Genomic DNA, 18,661 nt, shown 5'->3' with positions numbered 1-18,661 from the left:
TGGGGGATGCCGCGGCAGAGCAGCTGGGGAGCGGGGATCCCGTGGAGAAGCCGCGCTTTTGGGGAGCGTGCCCGCGGGGGAGGGACGGGGAGGATCTCCTCCGAAATTTTCTGGGCAGGTCCTCGGGTCTGTGTGCCTTTAACGCGGCGGAGTGGCCGGGAGGAAAACAAACGGTGCGCTGTGAAGCTAGTCATCGTTTCTGGGGCTGGGGAAAGTTTGCGGTTAAGGGCGGTTGTGTGGTGCTGAAGTGTCTTTCCACTCTCCGGTGGGCTAAGCACGGCGTGTTCTCAACTAGTGAGCAACAGTTATGTTGTAAGGGCTGCCTTTAAATACTTTAAGTAGGTAAATGTTCGTGTTTATAGGCTAAGCTCTTTCTAACACTCTAAATCTTTTCCTCAGTGCAAAACGGATCCGTGCATCAGAAGGATGGGTTAAATGATGATGACTTTGAACCCTACTTGAGTCCCCAGGCACGGCCGGTGAGTAAGAGTGCCTGCTCACGGGCAAGAAGCTCCCGAAGCCTGGGGGCTTCCCACTGCTCTCTAGCAAAGGCGAATTTGGCATCCTTGTGTTTCCCCATTTCTACAGATTGCTTTTTGCCAGCTTTCTTACTGTAATATGCTCTTCCACACCTGCATTTCTCCAGGCAGAAAACACAGAATGCCATTAGACTGTGATGGGTGAGGTAGAGTGGTTTTAGCAATTTTTTGGGGGTGTAAGGACTTTCTATGGTTGGTGCGCAGCTCTTTTTTTTTTTCAAAGTAACTGCCTTGAGTTTACCATTTCTGCTCTTTCAGTTTTACTGTTATGACCTTCTTTCCTTGCTGGTTTCTGATTCTTTATATTGTACAAGAAGACATGCTATATTGCGTTGTGAAATTGCTTCACGCGATGCAGTTATGCTCCGAGGGCTTTTGGAGGATGTTATCAAGCTTCTTATCTCCCCACTGAGTAAACTGGAAATGCGTGTCATGGGGTCTTCTCTTTTTCACCAAAGAAACCCGCAGAACACAAGTGTGATAAAGGCTGTTAAGACTTTCTGAGAACTTCAGTTAGAAGTCAAGCTGGAGAGCTTGCGATCAGCTCCTGAAAGTCAGACTTCCAGATATTTTTCTACTTAACTTTCTATTTAAGATTAGCTCCACTGTTAACTGTTTTTTGTTTGTTTTTCTTATTGAGTGGTAGGAGAGTGACACATAACAGATGGAGTTCAGCTGATTAGATGTTACAAGTAGGCATTGTAGATAAACATCTATAGTAGCACTACAGCAGATAGTTCATTCTCTTGGCTTCACTTTCCTCTCCAGTTGTTACAATAAGCTGTTCTGGTTTTCCCTTTCTGTATTTTTTTGACAATTTTTACTAGTTGGTGTATTTTTTTCAGATAAGTGATGCATGTTTTATTGGAACACAGGAACAGGTTTCTGTCTCAGTTAACTTTTCAACAAGTATTCTCCTAATTTGTGCTAAAGATATGAAGCTAAATATTCTTTAAGGTCCTGTCAGCTGTTTGTAATCTTCAGAATTCAACCTGACTGTTAAGATAACTCCCTGCATTCAGCTCCCTAAAAAGTTATGAGCAACCTGCATAGGGTGAGAGAGCGTGATTACTTTCTTGAGTCTTGGATAAAACTAGCTGCTTTCCTAGTAGCTATCATTTAATAGTGTTTTTTTTTCTATCACAGAAGGTAACATCAGCAATTTCCAGCTTCCTTCTGAATATGGAAGTATTTCCTGCAAAGTGTAGTTTTATTTAAATCTCCTAAAGAGAGTGAAGGTTACTGTAATGCTAGAAGCAACATGATATTTTGCATGTTTGATGAAGAACTTCTGAATATTTTGTTTCTTTGTGTGTGTGTCACACTGGTAAAAATTATGTTTTAAAAATAAGGAAGTGATTGGAGCATGCCCCAGGAGGTGGAGCAGAGGAAGTGAGCAGGAGGGGGGTGAAACCACTGTGTTAACTTTGAATGAAACTTTATCTCGGTTTCTCACTATGCTGTGTTGCTTGTCAGCTCTCATCCATGTTTTAATACTCGATACAGTAGAAAACAAACCCTAGGGTGCAGTCTGGAGGGGACCGTGGTTCTGCAGAACCAACCAGCCAGGCTCCTCATAGAAAGGAGCAAAGCATGCACCTCCTTTCTGAAGATGGGAAAGGGAGTTACAGATAAGGCTCTGAAAAACGAATTAAATGCAGCCCACTGCTGCAGAGTAACGCAAGTGGTTTCTGGAGTTGCCTTCTGAGCTCTCCACACAAGCATGAGGTAACCAGGTTGTAAAGCTCCATGGCTCTTCTTTCAGGAGCTGCTATTTCAGGTGCGACTTCCTAGCTTGTCAGCCTAGTAAATTAGGTTACTGTGTATTTTAAAGCTCAGATACACAGTAAGTGATCCTTCAACAGTTTGAAAACCAAAAGCTCCACAGCATCAATAAGTCAGCTTAAACCCTGGTTCTAGTCTCGAGGTGAAGAGGAATAGTGAATTTGAGGAAATAACCGTACAAAAAGTCTTAGTCACTGGAGAGAATTAAAAGCCGGTGAAGTTTTATTTGCATATTTATTGGTAACTGTGTCAGTTGTGCGAGCGCAGGGTAGCAGAGCGAGGTGGCGTGTTTGATAGCATAGCGCAGTTCTAGGCATTCAGGTAGTGAACAGCAGCAATGGGCCTGTCTTGTTGAATCTGCTTTGAGCTGGCACTGCTTAACTGTTGATTAACTCCTCTGCTCCTTCCCTACTACATGAGCGTAGCTGGTGAATACAGGTAATAGCTTAATATAGACTATGTTAAAGTATCTCATGAAGTTCAACATAACGGCATGTAAGAATATATTTTGAGGTGACAAGGGGACAGGTTTTCATGTGCTTCGTGCGCTTTGAGGGAGAAGCCTGTGGAGAGGCAACTGCTACTCTGCCTGCTGGGCTCAGGTTTGAGGCGTGGGCCAGCATGCTTATGTTCTGTTAAAGTTAATTTCCAGGAGAGTATATTGTTACTCTTATAATTGAGGGGATTATCTTTTGAAGAGACTTTGCTGGTTCCAAATAATTTTTTTTTAAGTTCCTTCATTTGCCTTACAAATTAGTCAGTGTCAGTATTTGTGCGTTGGGACAGATTGAGCCCTAAAGACTGTTGATTGGTTTGGGTTTAGCAGGACCGAGTTCCTCAATTAGTTAAACTGTACCCTGGATAAGAGTTAGTTTTGTTATTAATTTGCTTTTGGGACCCCTTCTTCAGGAAAACAGGAAGGCTGGAGAGAGTGTCTGTTGAGTTTTCATGCATTCACACCACAAAGTACCATAGAAAGCTTTTTAGTGTTTTATACAATTAAAACTTGTATAAAAACTTGACAACTATGCCCCTTGTCTCTTAACACATTATGTTAAATAATTCCTAGTAATTTTTATAAAGTTGGGGCTGGGTGAGCCCCAAACCTGTTGCTTTTTTTTTTTTTAACTCGGTGGAAGCTGGAGAGGCAAACCAGCCTATTTCTGGAGGGTGCCAGAGCCATCTTGAGAGCCTCCATAGATTTCAGTATGGCATGAAGTCCTTTGAGAGCTGCACTTGGCACGTGCAAACATGATTCAACGAAAAATGGAGTAGAGCCTGCTGCAAGCCAAGCTTTTAAATGGGAACTGAACCTGACTTTCATCTCATCTGCATTGGGCTGGCATGTAAGCAGCTGTATAGCACGAGGCTGACTGCGCACAGGTTGAAATTAGTGGATGATAATGTCCATTAGTGTGGCTTTAACCACTCCCCGGAGGGGGCATTGGTTTGGATGCAAAATGACAGATGTTTTTCATGTAAGCAAATCTTGGTGATGTCTGAGAGTTCCCTAATTGTAAAATGAGGTATTTGTTTTCATAACCTAAAGGCTACTTGGGTATTAAAAGGGAGACCAAGGCATGGAGCAGCTTTTTTTTTCCTCTCTGAATTCGAAGCCTGCTTGCTTGTGCTGCTGCTGTCACCATGCTGTAAAAAGCTGCTATTGAAACCCTATTGATTACTCCCCATTTTCAGGCATTTTTTTAGTATGTGCCCGCAATACTGGAGCAGTGTGTTTTGAGGATGAGGCTTTAAATCCCTGTTTGTTTGCAAGTTCTTGGGATATTTTGAGCTCTGAAAATTGTAGGGATAAAGCTGTTTTCATGGGTAAGAAGTTTAAGGGAGGGACTAAGGAAGGCAATTAGGGACATTCATGATTTTGGCATTGCACTTCCACTGGGCCTTTTTCCTCCATATTCCACTTCTGAGTCTTTTCCCCAATCCCCCACCCCTCCAGAGGTGTAGAGGCCTCTGGAGCACAGAGGCTACAAAAAGTAGAGATAATATTTGGATGCTAGGTGAGATAACTCTTTTCATAGCCTGAGCAGGAGCTCGAAGGCAGTCTGGGGTGCAGTCCCTTCTCATGCATCAGGAACACAATCCACTCCCATCTGAGCATGGGAAGCTTGCTGAGCCTTTGTGTTCAATCTTTCTGGCAATGAAACAGTTTTTTAGAGCACTTCTAACAAAGGAGGTATTTCAAGGCCAGGCCTGTTTATCTGCCCAGCCCTAAGGTAGGGAGGGGTGGGGCACGGGAAGTCTAAGATGGCTTTTAACCTGGTCCCTTGAAATTTGTTCAACTCATTCTAACTATTCAGTGCTTATTTTTGTTTTTTTTTTTTTCCAGAATAATGCATACACTGCAATGTCTGATTCCTACTTGCCAAACTACTACAGTCCCTCCATTGGATTCTCCTACTCCTTAGGCGAAGCTGCCTGGTCTACCGGGGGTGACCCACCCATGCCCTACCTAACCTCTTACGGACAGCTGAGCAACGGGGAGCCTCACTTTCTCCCAGATGCGATGTTTGGGCAGCCAGGGGCCCTTGGCAGCACTCCATTTCTCGGGCAGCATGGCTTTAACTTCTTTCCAAGTGGGATTGACTTTTCGGCTTGGGGGAATAACAGTTCTCAGGGACAATCCACTCAAAGCTCTGGCTATAGCAGCAATTACGCCTATGCCCCTAGCTCGCTGGGTGGAGCCATGATCGACGGGCAGTCCGCCTTTGCTAACGAGACTCTGAACAAGGCTCCTGGCATGAACACCATCGACCAAGGGATGGCAGCTCTGAAGCTGGGCAGCACAGACGTTGCAAGCAGTGTCCCAAAAGTCGTTGGTTCGGCTGTCGGTAGCGGATCCATTACCAGTAATATCGTGGCATCTAACAGTTTGCCTCCAGCTACTATTGCTCCTCCAAAGCCGACCTCCTGGGCTGACATCGCTAGCAAACCGGCTAAGCAGCAGCCCAAGTTGAAGACCAAGAATGGCATTGCAGGTTCAAGTCTTCCACCGCCTCCAATAAAACATAACATGGATATTGGAACTTGGGATAACAAAGGGCCGGTGGCAAAAGCCCCGTCGCAAGCCTTAGTTCAGAATATTGGTCAGCAGCCAGCCCAGGTGTCCCCCCAGCCCGTGGGTCAGCAGATCAATAACAGCCCACCGGTGGCACAGGCTTCAAGTGGGCAGCAGCCCCAGTCCCCACCGCCACCGCAGCCGGCCCAGCTGCCTGTGCCGCAGCAGGCGGCTCAGCCCACCCGCTGGGTTGCCCCTCGTAATCGCGGCAATGGGTTCGGTCAAAATGGAGTGGACGGTAACGGAGTGGGACAGTCTCAGGCCAGTTCTGGTTCTGCTCCTTCGGAGCCGCACCCGGTCTTGGAGAAGTTGAGGTCCATCAACAACTACAACCCCAAGGATTTTGACTGGAACCCAAAACACGGCCGGGTTTTCATCATTAAGAGTTACTCTGAGGACGATATCCACCGTTCCATTAAATATAACATCTGGTGCAGTACAGAGCACGGCAACAAGAGACTGGACGCTGCCTATCGCTCCATGAACGGGAAGGGCCCCGTTTACTTACTGTTCAGTGTCAACGGTAGTGGTCACTTCTGCGGAGTAGCAGAAATGAAATCTGCTGTGGACTATAACACGTGTGCGGGTGTGTGGTCCCAGGACAAGTGGAAGGGACGTTTTGATGTCAGGTGGATTTTTGTGAAGGACGTTCCCAACAGCCAGCTGCGGCACATCCGCCTAGAGAACAACGAGAATAAACCAGTGACCAACTCCAGGGACACTCAGGAGGTGCCTCTGGAAAAGGCTAAGCAGGTGTTGAAAATCATTGCCACCTACAAGCACACCACCTCCATCTTTGATGACTTCTCACACTATGAGAAACGCCAAGAGGAGGAGGAAAATGTTAAAAAGGTAACTTGTTTGTCTGTCTCGGCAAAGTCCTGTGGGGCAGGAGATTGAGGAGGGCTGCCTTGTGCTGGACTTAATCTGTGGCCTGAAGGCGCATGGGCTTGCGAGCAAGCTCAGTGGGCATCAGGCCGCTTTTTGGCTAGCGGTGTGCTCGCACGTGGAACCTGCTATCTAAATGGCAGTCCCTGTTTGGGGTGGAAATGGGTGCCAGCACCGTGGTAGAGCGGTGTGAGGAGGCTTGCCGAGGCCCTGCCTGCAATCGACTTGCCCTTCGGTTGCTCTAAATCTCAGCCTTCCCCGAGTGCTGTATTCTAAACAAAAATTTATTTCTGTGCTATTGTCAGCTCCTGGATTGGAACGGTATAAAGTAGGAGACCAGTGGGGGGTTTGGGGTTGTTAGAAAACAGAGTTGGGTCTTTGAATGGCTGCCTAATCCACCCCCTACCCAAAGTGGGGTCAGTGTGACAGATGTTTCCCACCACTTGTAAAACCTTCAGGAACAGCAGTTCCTGTCCCTCCCCAGGCAATCTATTCCTACGCTTAATTATCCTTCCTGTTAGAAGGCTTTGTCTAATGCCCAACCTAAATCTTCCTTGCTGCAATTTACGTCCGTGACTACTTGTCCTCTCTCCGGTGGACATGGAGCAGGTCATTCTGTTCCTCTTGGCAGCGAGCTCAGCTGTATTTGAAGCTGGTGGGCTGTTGCCTGCGTGGGCACTGCCCAGCAGTGTGGCATGGAGCTGTGCTCGCTGCCTGCCTGCAGCTTTGCTGGCTTGCTGCTTGGGTCCATCAGCTTGAAGCCTGCTGTCATCCTTGATTCGTTAAGGGGAAGATTGCTAATTGAAAATTCTGCCCAAAATTCAGTGACCAGTGGGCCTTTGAATCTTACTTGGGTACAGCTGTGTTAGTCACCTGTGGCTGACCTTCCCCACAATTGGGATCTTGCTTGTATTTGATCAAAGCAGTAATTACAAATTAGCATTAGCACAGCTTTCTGGTAGTTTGCCAAGTTTTCTTCTCATAGTTTCAGCAATGGGGAATTTTCCACCCAACAGTTGAAGGACTGAATCGGAGCTGCAACTGCTCACCATGACAGTGAATGCAGTTTTTAATTTTTTTTTAGTGTATTTTATTTGGAGCATTGTCTGTATAAATAGCATCACCCATGCACAAAGGTGGTCATGTTTTGCAACTGATACCCTAGCACTTAGAAGTGCTTGAAGAAAAATCTGTAAGGGAGGAATATGTTGCAAGGTGTGGAGGTGTAAACTTTATTTTTGTGAGAACCTGAATATTTTGTGACTGCACATTGTAAAATTGTTCTGTGTGGTATCCAGCCTGTACTGAAGTGGTGATTTCTCTTTCACTGACTGAGTTTTGAATGCAATCAAAAATGTAGTCTGTGCAGGACATCTTAGGAAGTGGGACTTCTATGCTCCAGATCTGACTTTAGGGAGGGAGCAACAGTTTGCAGTGAGAGGGGCAGATCTTGGCCCAGTTGGAGAATGCAAGGGAGGAGAGAAATGTTGCTGGAGGTGGGGGGGGTTGGATGGATGAGAAGAGTTAATACTGCGTAAATGGAAGCAGGTAGCAAGCAGAAGGAAGAGCAAGAGTGGGGAAGGCTGCAGGAAAAGTGGACAGACTCATCAGGTCTCTTCTGCTGGAAGGCTGCTGTGTTCACAAGCTGTTTGTAATTGGTAAGCTTAAAAATGTGACTTAGCAATTTTCTTAAACCATCTCTACTCATCTTTTCAATAGCATTTTGAAGTCTCCTCCCCTGCTTTCTTGAATTTGAGTTGTGCTAGTGTGTGAGGGTCAGCAGCAGAAATGGTAGCCGATCGACATTCACCACACCAGTGCCTCCTTTCTAAATCATGTGTGAGTTCATCCACTGTGGCACTCCAGCACAGAAGCGGTTGATTAGGAAAACTTTTATTCTTTGAAAGGGAACTTAGTCATATGTCTCTGGAATTCCTAGACAAGGAGGGAGTCTTGTAGATAGTCAGTTGGTGTTTAGTTTTTACCGTTGACTCACTCTTTGTTGCATGCTCAGGGCCCCTGCCCTGTAACATCCGGCATGGAGGAAGTGACTTGGTCTTTCTTTCAGCAGCAGTTTGACCTCCTCGATTGCTTGCTGACGCAGCCTTGAATATGGTTGAGGTTTCTGTAACTGCTCTTTCATGGTTTCATTGAGAAGCAGTTGTTTTTGCTCAAGGAGATGGTGGTGGTTTGGTGGTGTTTTTTGTCTGGAGTGAATGCTGATGGTTACCCTGGGTGGCAAAAAAAAACCCCAAGCCATGCAATGTCTGCCTTGAAGCATCTCAGGTAATCACCCGGAAAAAAAAAAAAAAATCAGAAACCAAAGTTGAGGCACTGGAAAGTTAAAACGCTGCTCTGGCAGCAGCGGTGGCGCAGCTCCCTGCCTGCGGTCTGTCAAGCTCCTTTTGTTTCAGGGAAATCCCATTGCTACCAGCCCCTTTGTCTCTGCCACCAGTCTTTGGATGTCAGTGGTATGTTAATGTTCTGCATTCCTGTTCCTTGAAGCTTAAATGTCTCAAGGTTTGGCTTGTTTGGAACTTCTAGCAAGCTGCAGTTGTTTCATTTGTCTTCGACTTGCCTGAACCTTTGAGTTGCAGTTTGATTCCTGCTTGCTACCCGAGCAGATGGAGAAGCTCTTGTGAAAGTCTGGAACGACTTGAATATTCGTTCATACTTCTTGCTGTTAGTCACTTCTTCACAAATCCCTAAAATAGTTCCCAGAAATAATTTTTAAAATGTTTTGCTTCGTGTTTGTGCTATTCCCTTTGGCTGGTGAAGGACGGTAAATGGTTCAGTGTTGAAAACGCTGAAATCGTGCTCTTGCTTGTCCTTTTCTGTTGCCTGTGCTGATCTTGTCCTCAGAGACTAATCTCCATTTCTTTTGAGTGTCTCACTTTGCTCCACTAATCCAGTTTTTTAAAAGCTTTGAATGTTCTCCTGACTTAAAATGATGAATCTGACTCCCAGTGTGATCCTACCTGAAGCAGTTTAGGATTTCTTGAAACCTGTAACATCTGCTTTTGCTGTAGAGCATGTCACTAACTTCTTCCCTGTAAGGACTGTTTTATCTTTGTTTAGAAAAACAAACAACAACAACAACAAAAATCCCTAGCCCATAGTAATACACTTGTGTTTTACAGTGACCTCAGCGTAAAGATCTCAGCCAGTGATCTGCTTGCATGTGAAAGGTTAACAGCTTGTTTTCTTCAAGAGCAATGAATGTCAACTCTAAGGGAAGTTTATTTTGGTTCTTTCTCCTGTTGCCTTGCCCAGGGTTGGGATATTTGCCTGCTTGCAGGTTCCAGCGATTTTTAGGAAGGATACCCTATGAAAACCAGTCCTGGCTGTCCTGCCAGAGTGCTCAGTTGTCAGGTTTGCAGTTGGTAAGAGACACTTTGCGTTGGGACTTCGGTGGGTGTTGAGTCAGGATGAGCTGTGCTTGATGGGGTGGTTTCTTGTGGGTTTTTTCATGCTGAGGTCTAGCAGGCTCGAAACAGAAAGGTGTGATTCGCCAGATTGGAGCTATTATTTCCTGAAAGGTGCTGCTTTGTGTCTCATCTGACATTGTCTGCTGGTTAAAGGAGTATTAATAGTGGCAAGTGTCGCTGCCCCCCTTAGAAGATATGACTTAAGGAAAAACTAAGTGGTGTTATATGAGGCTATTTGAAACTAGCAGACTATTTCACAATCTCTGTGTAAAAAAAAAAAAAATTTTTTTGGTGTATTTTGCAAAGATTTTTTTTTTTTTGTCTTTCTAATTTGTAATCTCGGTGGGGAGGAGAGAGCACATTTCCTATAGGGTTGACTAGCACTCCCGCTGTTACAGTCATCCTGGCTAGGGCTGCATTTACTTTGGTTTTACCATATCCAACAGGAGAGTGTTTCTGACTCTAAGATTTATTCCTGGATATTGCATATCCAGGCAAAGCCAACTGTTTCCTATGACAGCAAAAGAACGCTGCTTGCACTCGCACAGTTCCTTTTATCCTGTGGTCCCAAGGCTCTCTGCTTTCTCTGCTCCAAATCCTGACCATAGTGAAGTTTAATTGATTGATGTACCAGCACAGAATTTCCTTGCTGCAAATACCCTCTGCTGTTCAGCAATGCACACCGTTTCTCTCAGCTTGTTTCCAGGCCTTTTAAATCCTATATGTGTGTGTCCACGCTCATGTACTTACCCAGTAATAGAGGAAACACAAACCATACTGCTTATTCTAGTAGTCTGCTGCTGGCTGACTGACATGAGTGCCTTGTGCTGGCTTAAAGATATCAAAAGCACTACAAAGTCTTTAACAGCGTTCTCACATTTTTGGTTGTGTTCTAGCTTTGCTTAAAGGCAGGAGAAAACTGGAGGGGAAGGCTTAGGTCTGGCTGGTGCTCTAATTCTTGGTTTTCGCTGTAAGATGGGACTTTGTTTCCCTGTCCCTAAAACCGGAGCAGCTGGGAGCCATTTCACTGCTGCTAAAGTGGAAGATGAGTGGTGGAAGAGCAAGCCTGTTGCACTTGCCTTGTAGCCCTGCCTCTCACTGTTAATATCTTGTTACCAGTCTTTAAAACAATATTTCAATATATTACGTTAACATTATAAACTAAAAAACCAGAATGTTTAAAGTCGACTCGTTGAAGTTGATTCAAGGAGCTGTCAAGATGCACTATTTAAAGTTGTTTCTCGAGGACTGGTGATGGGATTCAGCACTGTTCATCTCTAGTCACTGGGCCAGACACGGCACGGGCTGTATGCAAGGAGGAAGTTTTGCACCTCTTGGAGGTATGGCCTTGAGTAGGGGGGGTGTATCGTGAACTTGTTCCCACCTCACTTGTGCGGGCAAAGCTTCTTGCCCCCTCTCATCCAGGTTTTCTTCACCTTGGCTGGGTGATTTCAGATCCGAGGTGCAGAATACCCCGAACTGATTGTTCTTATAACTGTGTTAATTGCATTCATTATGAACATACTAATGACTTCAAATGAATGCCATTTAAAAAAAAAAACAAAAAAACCACAAACAACAAACTTTGTTCCTCCTTCATTGCCTGTGTGTGTCTGGCCCATTCCCTGGAAACGATGTGGAGGGTTGGGTATGTGAGCAGGGAGTGTGTAAGATGTCATCAGCAGTGGCTGATGACATTACCCCCCCGCAACATTCTGGGTAACTTGCTGACACTGAGGTTAATAGCTACTGACACAGGCCTTGTGTTTGGGGTTATTTCACTAACAGCTGTTTCTCCAGAAAAAGTGGTTTTCCTTTGAATCTGAGCATTTGCCAGCCATTTTGTTCAGTGAAAGCACAGGGGCATGATCCTGTTCAGTTCCCTGGATTTTCTGTCTGGTGCAGAAGTGCAGTGGGTCACAAGACATTGCTGAAAGCCGATTAAGATCCCAAGGAAACTGTTGAAGCACATTGATATGGGAGCCTTGTGTATATGCAATACGTCAAGAATAGCTTCATGCACAATGTTTCTCACTTGTTCTTAACAAAAATGTAATTCTGCAACAGTTTTTTGCCTGAAAGAAGTCACTTCTTTTCTGCCGCCTGTAAAGTGTTATGTGACAGGTATTCATTGAGGAGGCTTCTTGTTCTGTACTGTGCGATCATTTTTGCAGCAATTACTAGAGCCCTCTTGTTTTCCTGGATGTTCTTGTTTGTACCTGGTAGTTAATTGTACCATCTTTTGGCTTTGTGAGTTAAACCAATTCCCTAGTGGTGTAAAACGCTGGGTGCTTGCCAGCTAGAGCAGTGCCACCCTGCTTTTACTGCAGCAAAGTTACCCAGGGAAGTCTCTGTTAACAAGGATTGTCGTTATCCAAGCCGATGACTGGGATAGAGAGTTGATTGTAGCTCCTTCCAGTGACTAGCTGCCCAGTGTGAGGCTTTTTAATTGTGTATAAGTCATGTAATAGTGCATTTGAGCAGTTAATAATAAAGCATTTGGATTTTGTAAGCCATTCTTCACCAAGAGCTTGGAAACAAGAGTGCTCTTCTGATTCCGTATCATTAGAACCTTTTTTTAATTAAAATGACAATGCTGAGCTGTTTTTTGGGTTGTGTTTTTTTTTGTGGCTAACTGCAGAGCTGTTTCTTGTAATGTAATACCAGTTTAGAAGAGTTAGATAAAAATCTACCTAAAACTGTCTTTTGTTTCTAATCTTGGGGAGGAAAGAAACCACACTATTTTAGTTTCCTCCCCTGTGTGTGTCTCTACACCTGGGGAAGGCTCTGCTCTGGCAGCTTTGTTATTTGTAATTTGATGCCATCTCCTGTAAAATGACTTCAGAGAATTTCCAGATGACACCAAGCAGAGCGGTGCGGTTGACGCGCCTGAGGGATGTCATTCCATCCAGAGGGACCTGGACAAGCTCAGGGAATGGGCCTCTGTGAACCTCATGAGGTGCAACAAGGCCAAGTGCAGGGCCCTGCACCTGGGTCAGGGCAACCCTCGGTACCCGTACAGGCTGGGCGTGAAGGGATGGAGAGCAGCCCTGCGAGAAGGACTTGGGGGTACTGGTGGGTGAAAAGCTGGACACAAGCCAGCAATGTACACTTGTAACGCAGAAGGCCAGCCGTGTCCTGGGCTGCACCCAAAGCCGCATGGCCAGCAGGGCGAGGGAGGGGGTTCTGCCCCTCTGCCCCGCTCTGGGGAGACCCCCCTGCAGTGCTGCGTCCAGCTCCGGAGCCCTCGGCACAGGAGAGACACGGACCTGCTGGAGCGGGGCCAGAGGAGGCCCCAGCAACGCTCCGAGGGCTGGAACAGCTCCGCTGGGAGGACAGGCTGGGAGAGCTGGGGGGATTCAGCCTGGAGCAGAGAAGGCTCCGGGGAGACCTTCCTGCAGCCTTGCAGTACTTAAAGGGGGCTTATAAGAAATACGGGGACAGACTTTTTAGCAGGGCCTGTAGCCATAGGACAAGGGGTGATGGTTTTAAACTGAAAGAGGGGAGATTCAGGCTAGGTCCAAGGAATAAATTTTTTTACGATGAGGGTGGTAAGACCCTGGCCCAGGTTGCCCAGAGAGGTGGTAGATGCCCCATCCCTGGAAACTTTCCAGGTCAGGTTGGACGGGGCTCTGAGCAACCTGATCTAATTGAAGATGTCGTTGCTTTTTGCAAGGGGATTGGACTAGATGGCCTTGAAAGGTCCCTTTCAACTCAAACCGTTCAATGATTCTGTGCATTTCCCATCATCATCTGCAAATCTTTAAGAAATCGTGAAGTCCTGATCATCAACCTTTTGACTGTTGCAAGCCAGCTGTTCCTTTCCTTTAACAATTTGAGGCTCAGGAATTTCTTTGGCCCAGAGGATGTATCTTTGTCTTTAACAGCTTATGATTTCTTTCCTTGTCCAAGATTTTGATGCATTCCTTGAGCATCCTCAGGATCCTGCGGCAGCAAGTTCTTCAGCTTAATTGTGTTGTGTAAAGAAAGACATTCTTTTGGTTCGCTTGAGTCTGCCTCATGTGATGCTGGAAGAGGTGCTTCATGCTGGAAGAGGTGATGAGCATTGGATTTCAATGTACACTCTCTGCCTCCTCTGCTTTTACGTCCCCATTCAGTCAACTCTCTTCCAGACTCGAGAGCTAGAGCACAGTGGCTCTGCAGATGGAAACCGTTCTGTCCTTTGCTTGTCCCTGTTGCTCTTCTCTGACCCTTTTCCAGTTCTTCTGTGTGCCTGTAGAGATGGAGAGGAGCAGAGCCACACACTGCTCTGGATAGAGGTGCAGCTTGGGTTTGTATAAAAGCACCATGATGTTTTCTCTTCTGAGTGATGCTTCCTTTTCTTGATGGTAGGCATTTTCCTGGAGCTATAGATCGCAACCCAGAGTTCATGTTGCTGATTGTTAATGGTCAATATGGAGCCTGTCATCTTGGAGTTAGGACAGTGCTTTTTCCCATATATGTCATTTGATTTATCTAAACCAGACGGACCAAATTCAGTGTAATGTTCAGCTGCTTTTTCTCACATAGTCCTCCATATTTTTTTCAGTCAGCTGCTATTTTTGTTATGCTAGTATCATCAGTAAACTTTATTGCTTTATCATTCACTCCTTTTTCTAGATCTTTTGTGAATGTATGGAACCAAAAATTCCAGTGAAGCTCCCCAGGTTTTCTCCACACAAGATCATTCAGTCCTTGGCATTACACTTGCAGGTTGTGACAGAGGAAAGTGCAAAGGCTTTGTTAACTCTACAGCAGTGAAGATTTGGAAACATTAAAGTGGAGGTCCTTCCCTTTCTAGAGACTTGTGTGGCACTCATTTTTCGGTGCTAATACTTATTGTGTGAGCTATGATTTAAGATAACCAAAGTAATGAAACACATTTCACGTGACCCAGAAATGAGAAGGAACAGTAGTCTGCTTAAAAAAAGAAACACTACCTTACTGTGTCTGGTGTAGGTCAAAACTCCGGTGTGATGCTTGGAGTAAGCCTCTGTTAAATGCTGTCAGTATTTCAAAGCTTTTTGCTTAAACTTGCACATTAACTATTCCCATTACTTTCAGCCATGCTATTAGCTTTCTTCCCTGCTTTGTGAGGATTTTGGTGTGGACAGGTAAGTCAAAGCCAAGTGCCCTGCTCTGCACGTAGTAGGGAGATTGAGCTGCCCAAATGGGAAGCGTTGGCAAACTGCAAAAAGAAAAATGGCAAACTTCTCATCCCTTGCAGTTGACAGGGAAGAAAAAAAGCTCCCTGGTTTAAGGAGAATTTTCTTCTTTCCTAATGACTTGCAAGGACTTGTCGTTGTTACGTTGCTTGTGCTCCAAAGCCAGCAAGTCCAGTTCCAGTTCCAGTCCCTGGTTGTCCTCACATGGAATGCCACTGGGAGTCTTCCCAGGCTGCTCTGTGTTGCTCTTTGCTCTAAATATTCATGTATGTTCTTTTTGCTGTTCTGTTTCCTGCACGAGTTTTGCCCCGTGGGACAAGCCTCTCTATGGGAGGGTAATTATAAATGTTTATGGGAATTGGTCTGCTTTCTTCTTGCAATCAAATGTGATGTTTAAGCAAGAAGAGGTTAATTCTTTGCAATTGGTTGCATCAGTTTTAAAGGTGCCTTTGAAAAATGCTTGGGGAACAGTGATGTGCCTGCCAGTATCTGACAGCTAGGACCAGCTTGTGTAAAACCCACTGCAGAGGGAAAGTCCTGGCACTCTTCGTGTCCTCCTTACTCCTAGCCCCAAGCTAGTTGCTCTGACATGGAAATTGAACGTCTGATGTAAAGTGTGTGGCCACTGTGGTGTTTATGTTCCCTGATGCGAAGGCATGTTTTGACTTACAGCTGTACCTGAAGAATTGCGTCTTGCTGTTCCTTATTTATTCTCTGTGACTTCATATCCTTCTGACTAAATGGTGAGGTGACTGACGTGTATCAAGGCCACAGTGTGCTTGGGTTTCGAAAGGAAACCAGAACTTCCTAACTGCCCAGCCATGTGTGGTGGCAGGGGACACTGGTGCTTCCTGTTGCCTTCTGCATTTTGGGGGGCAAAGTCTGAATTGCAGGGGCTGGCCAGGCACAGTTGCATCCCTGCTTGGCTCATGCTTTTTCAGTGATGCGAGTTTGCCCAGTTTGGGATTGTGTGGATATTTGGTTTTCCTCCGTTAGATTTTGATCTGTAAAACAAAAGGTCTTCCCTGCTCTGACAAGGAGTCACTTTTATTTGCATATTTCCTGTCTTCGCTCTTGGTGGTGAGCTTCATTACATGAACAGGAGGTAGGATGAAGACATCTGACTATAATCAGATCCCTGTATCTGATTTTTATGCCCTTGCCTAGGTGAGGCAGACTCGGATGCAGCTTTTCGCTGTTAACTCTGGCTTTCTAATGCTGACAATAGGAAAACTTTGTGTTTGGTTTGCAAATCAGTTAGGGCTTGAGGCTGCGTAATGAGCGTAATAAGAATGCATCGTCCGTCATTTGTGCTGGCTGTGACCATGCCTTGAGCTGATCCTGCTGGGAAGGCTCAGCTGGGCACATCTGAGGCAACGGGCTGCCCTAACTCCTGATTTGTAAGGCAAGTCAGACGTTTGCCTCGGAGACACGGGCGCATGGAGGTCCTGCTGCGTTGTTTGCTAGGATTGCGTCCAGTGTGTGACAGGCAGCAGCGCTGGGAGAATTCAAACAGCGAAACGCCGCATCATTGCAGCAGGCGTCGTGGCTTGAGTCGGGCTGTTGAGCAGGGTGTCTGACAAGCCAGAGTTGCGTATGTGTGTCTTAAGGCTGGTATTTGATTGCTGGGTGTCCCAGCCCTTTGGGGCATGATACTGGTAGCATAGACCATGCTCTAATGAAGTGATCTCCTGCCATTCCTTTGTGGGCACTTAGTGAGCGATGCCTTTTGTTTGTAGGACCTTCTCAGTTTGAAACTGAGACTGCTTCCTGGCCTGCCTCATGTCTTCAGGCTGCTACGCTGTGCTCCAGGTCAGGCGGGTCCAAATAAACTGTGATTTGTATGCTGCACCGCCGGGACCCATGCTCTTGATTCTTCTCCAGGCCCTCCCTTTGATTATAGTCTTCTATTTCCCCATCTGTAATGTGGCAATAATATCCTTACCTTTGCCGGAGGAGTACTGAGGTTGAATGTTTGTTGCTAATGAAGGTAAGAGCCTCTGAACAAATGTACAGCGTTATCACCTACTGTCATCATTTCTCTGTACAAACTCTTGAGCCTTTTGTTGTTGTTGGCTCCCCGCAGTGTGACTAGATAACATAATCTCTCATCAGCCCTCTCCACCAGCTCGTATAGTGGCTATTATCAGGACCTGGCTTGTGACACTGCTGCAGCCCCCTGGGGACAGCGGTGATGTGACTGAAGTGGCTTAAGCAGGATGATTACCGAGGGCTCCTCCTGACGCACGCTTGCCTTGTCTGAGCTTGGTGCCTCTCAACACCGCCAGCCCAGAAGCACGCTCGCAGTGATGTGTGGGTGTCAGCGCTCAGTTTGAGCAATGGCATGCGTCTTTCTAGTCATCGACATAGCGCTTTGCACTTCAGCCATTTCGGTGCTGCTTGTTCCTGCCCCGCTGGGGGGTTTGATAGATGGAGATGACAGTTTGAGCTGGTGTCTTTTTCCTGCTCCTCCTACATAGATTAGTAAGATGTGGCCCAGGTCTAATGAAAGTGCAGCCGAAGAGAATAAAACACTTTCTGATGGAATCTCGTTGCCCTCCAGGGACCGTATGCCAGAGCAGAGCCCAGCGTATGTGTGCAGATGATGCTCTGCCTTCTCCTTGGCTGTCCCATAGCTGGGTGGGCTGTGGGTTACACCATCCCCCTGCCTGTGATTTCGAAGGAGTGTGAGCCAGGATGAACGTTTGCAACACCACTGACCTTTGCTATGTGTTCTGGTATATCAGTTTGCTGCTCGTCTATGATGTGGGTGCTCACTTGTTACTCCACAACACCCTGAGGACCAAGATGTGTTCATGGGATCTGCTGCAGTTGGGTTGGCAGATTAGATGGTGTAAAAATCCTTCAGGCCCTGGCTATCCCCCTTTCCCAGGAGGAGATGCGAGAGAGCGGGTGTGAATCTCCCAAAGAAGAGCAAGAAAAGCGATATTGAAATGAGTGGAGAGTAGAGAGCTGTTCCTTCCCTGCCATCGAGCCCTGGCAGCAGTGCCTGCTCGGCCGGGCAGAGCTCTTGGCCGGCGGCCTCCACACCTCCTGGGGTGGAGGCTTGGCTGTGCCTAAAGCCCCGCTCTTTGCAGACAGCAGGACAGCCCGAGGTAGGTGTGGAAGTCAGCCCCTCGAGAGCCTGCAGCAGCTGTGGTTAGGTGTCATGCTGTATTTTTCTGTTACAGACTCCTTGGGGTAATGTTTGCAGCACTAATGGAGGGGAGCAGGTAGTTCTGTGCCAGTATTTTGAGGCTGAATAGCAGGAGGTTTTAAGCAGAAGACTGGGTGGAGAAAAATTGGGCTATAATCCACTCTGAAATTAAGATGTTCACTTCAGGCATGTCTCTGGTCCCCCCTCTAGCATGGGGACATCTGCTCTAGCCTCTCTTTTGAAGGTAGTGCCTTCAAAGTTCTGGCACACTGAGATTTTGAGGGGGGGGGGTCATGTTTGCACCAAGGCTGGGTCCTGTTTCCTGCTCCCTGTGTTAACTATGCACTGGCCTCGGGAGCAGCTTCACCTTCACAGCAGGGAGGAGAAGTGACTAATCGGGGTCCATCTGGTCAGCTAACGGGGCGACTCACTCAGCAGGACCCTTGGCCACCGTCTGCAGCCGGCCAGGGACACGGGCCCTGGCTGCCAACAGAGAAGGGGGGCAACTGAACCTAGCAGCCGGCTTATCCCATGTCTGCATTTGGGAGGACGGAGGCATTAGCTCAGGCAGTTGCGGCTTCTTCCCGAAGGAACATGTCATGTTGCCATCTGTCCTTGTTTAA

The 18,661-nt window shown here is 46.5% G+C and overlaps 1 protein-coding gene across 1 annotated transcript in view; it reads left to right on the top strand.

The window, feature by feature from the left end:
* The first annotated feature begins 398 nt into the window (after window positions 1-398).
* Window positions 399-18,661, top strand: part of YTHDF2 (YTH domain family, member 2) — a 20,337-nt gene continuing 2,074 nt past the window's right edge. The window contains exons 1-2 of the mRNA XM_010293355.1: window positions 399-479; window positions 4,672-6,252. Of these exons, the coding sequence (XP_010291657.1) occupies window positions 4,690-6,252 (1,563 nt within the window). The 5' untranslated portion in view covers window positions 399-479; window positions 4,672-4,689. The remainder of the gene's footprint in view (window positions 480-4,671; window positions 6,253-18,661) is intronic.

Source organism: Phaethon lepturus, unplaced genomic scaffold (assembly GCF_000687285.1).
Source record: "Phaethon lepturus isolate BGI_N335 unplaced genomic scaffold, ASM68728v1 scaffold1538, whole genome shotgun sequence".
Lineage (NCBI taxonomy): Eukaryota > Metazoa > Chordata > Aves > Phaethontiformes > Phaethontidae > Phaethon > Phaethon lepturus.
The sequence above is the reverse complement of the archived record's forward strand: the minus strand, read 5'-3'. Positions and strand labels throughout refer to the sequence as shown.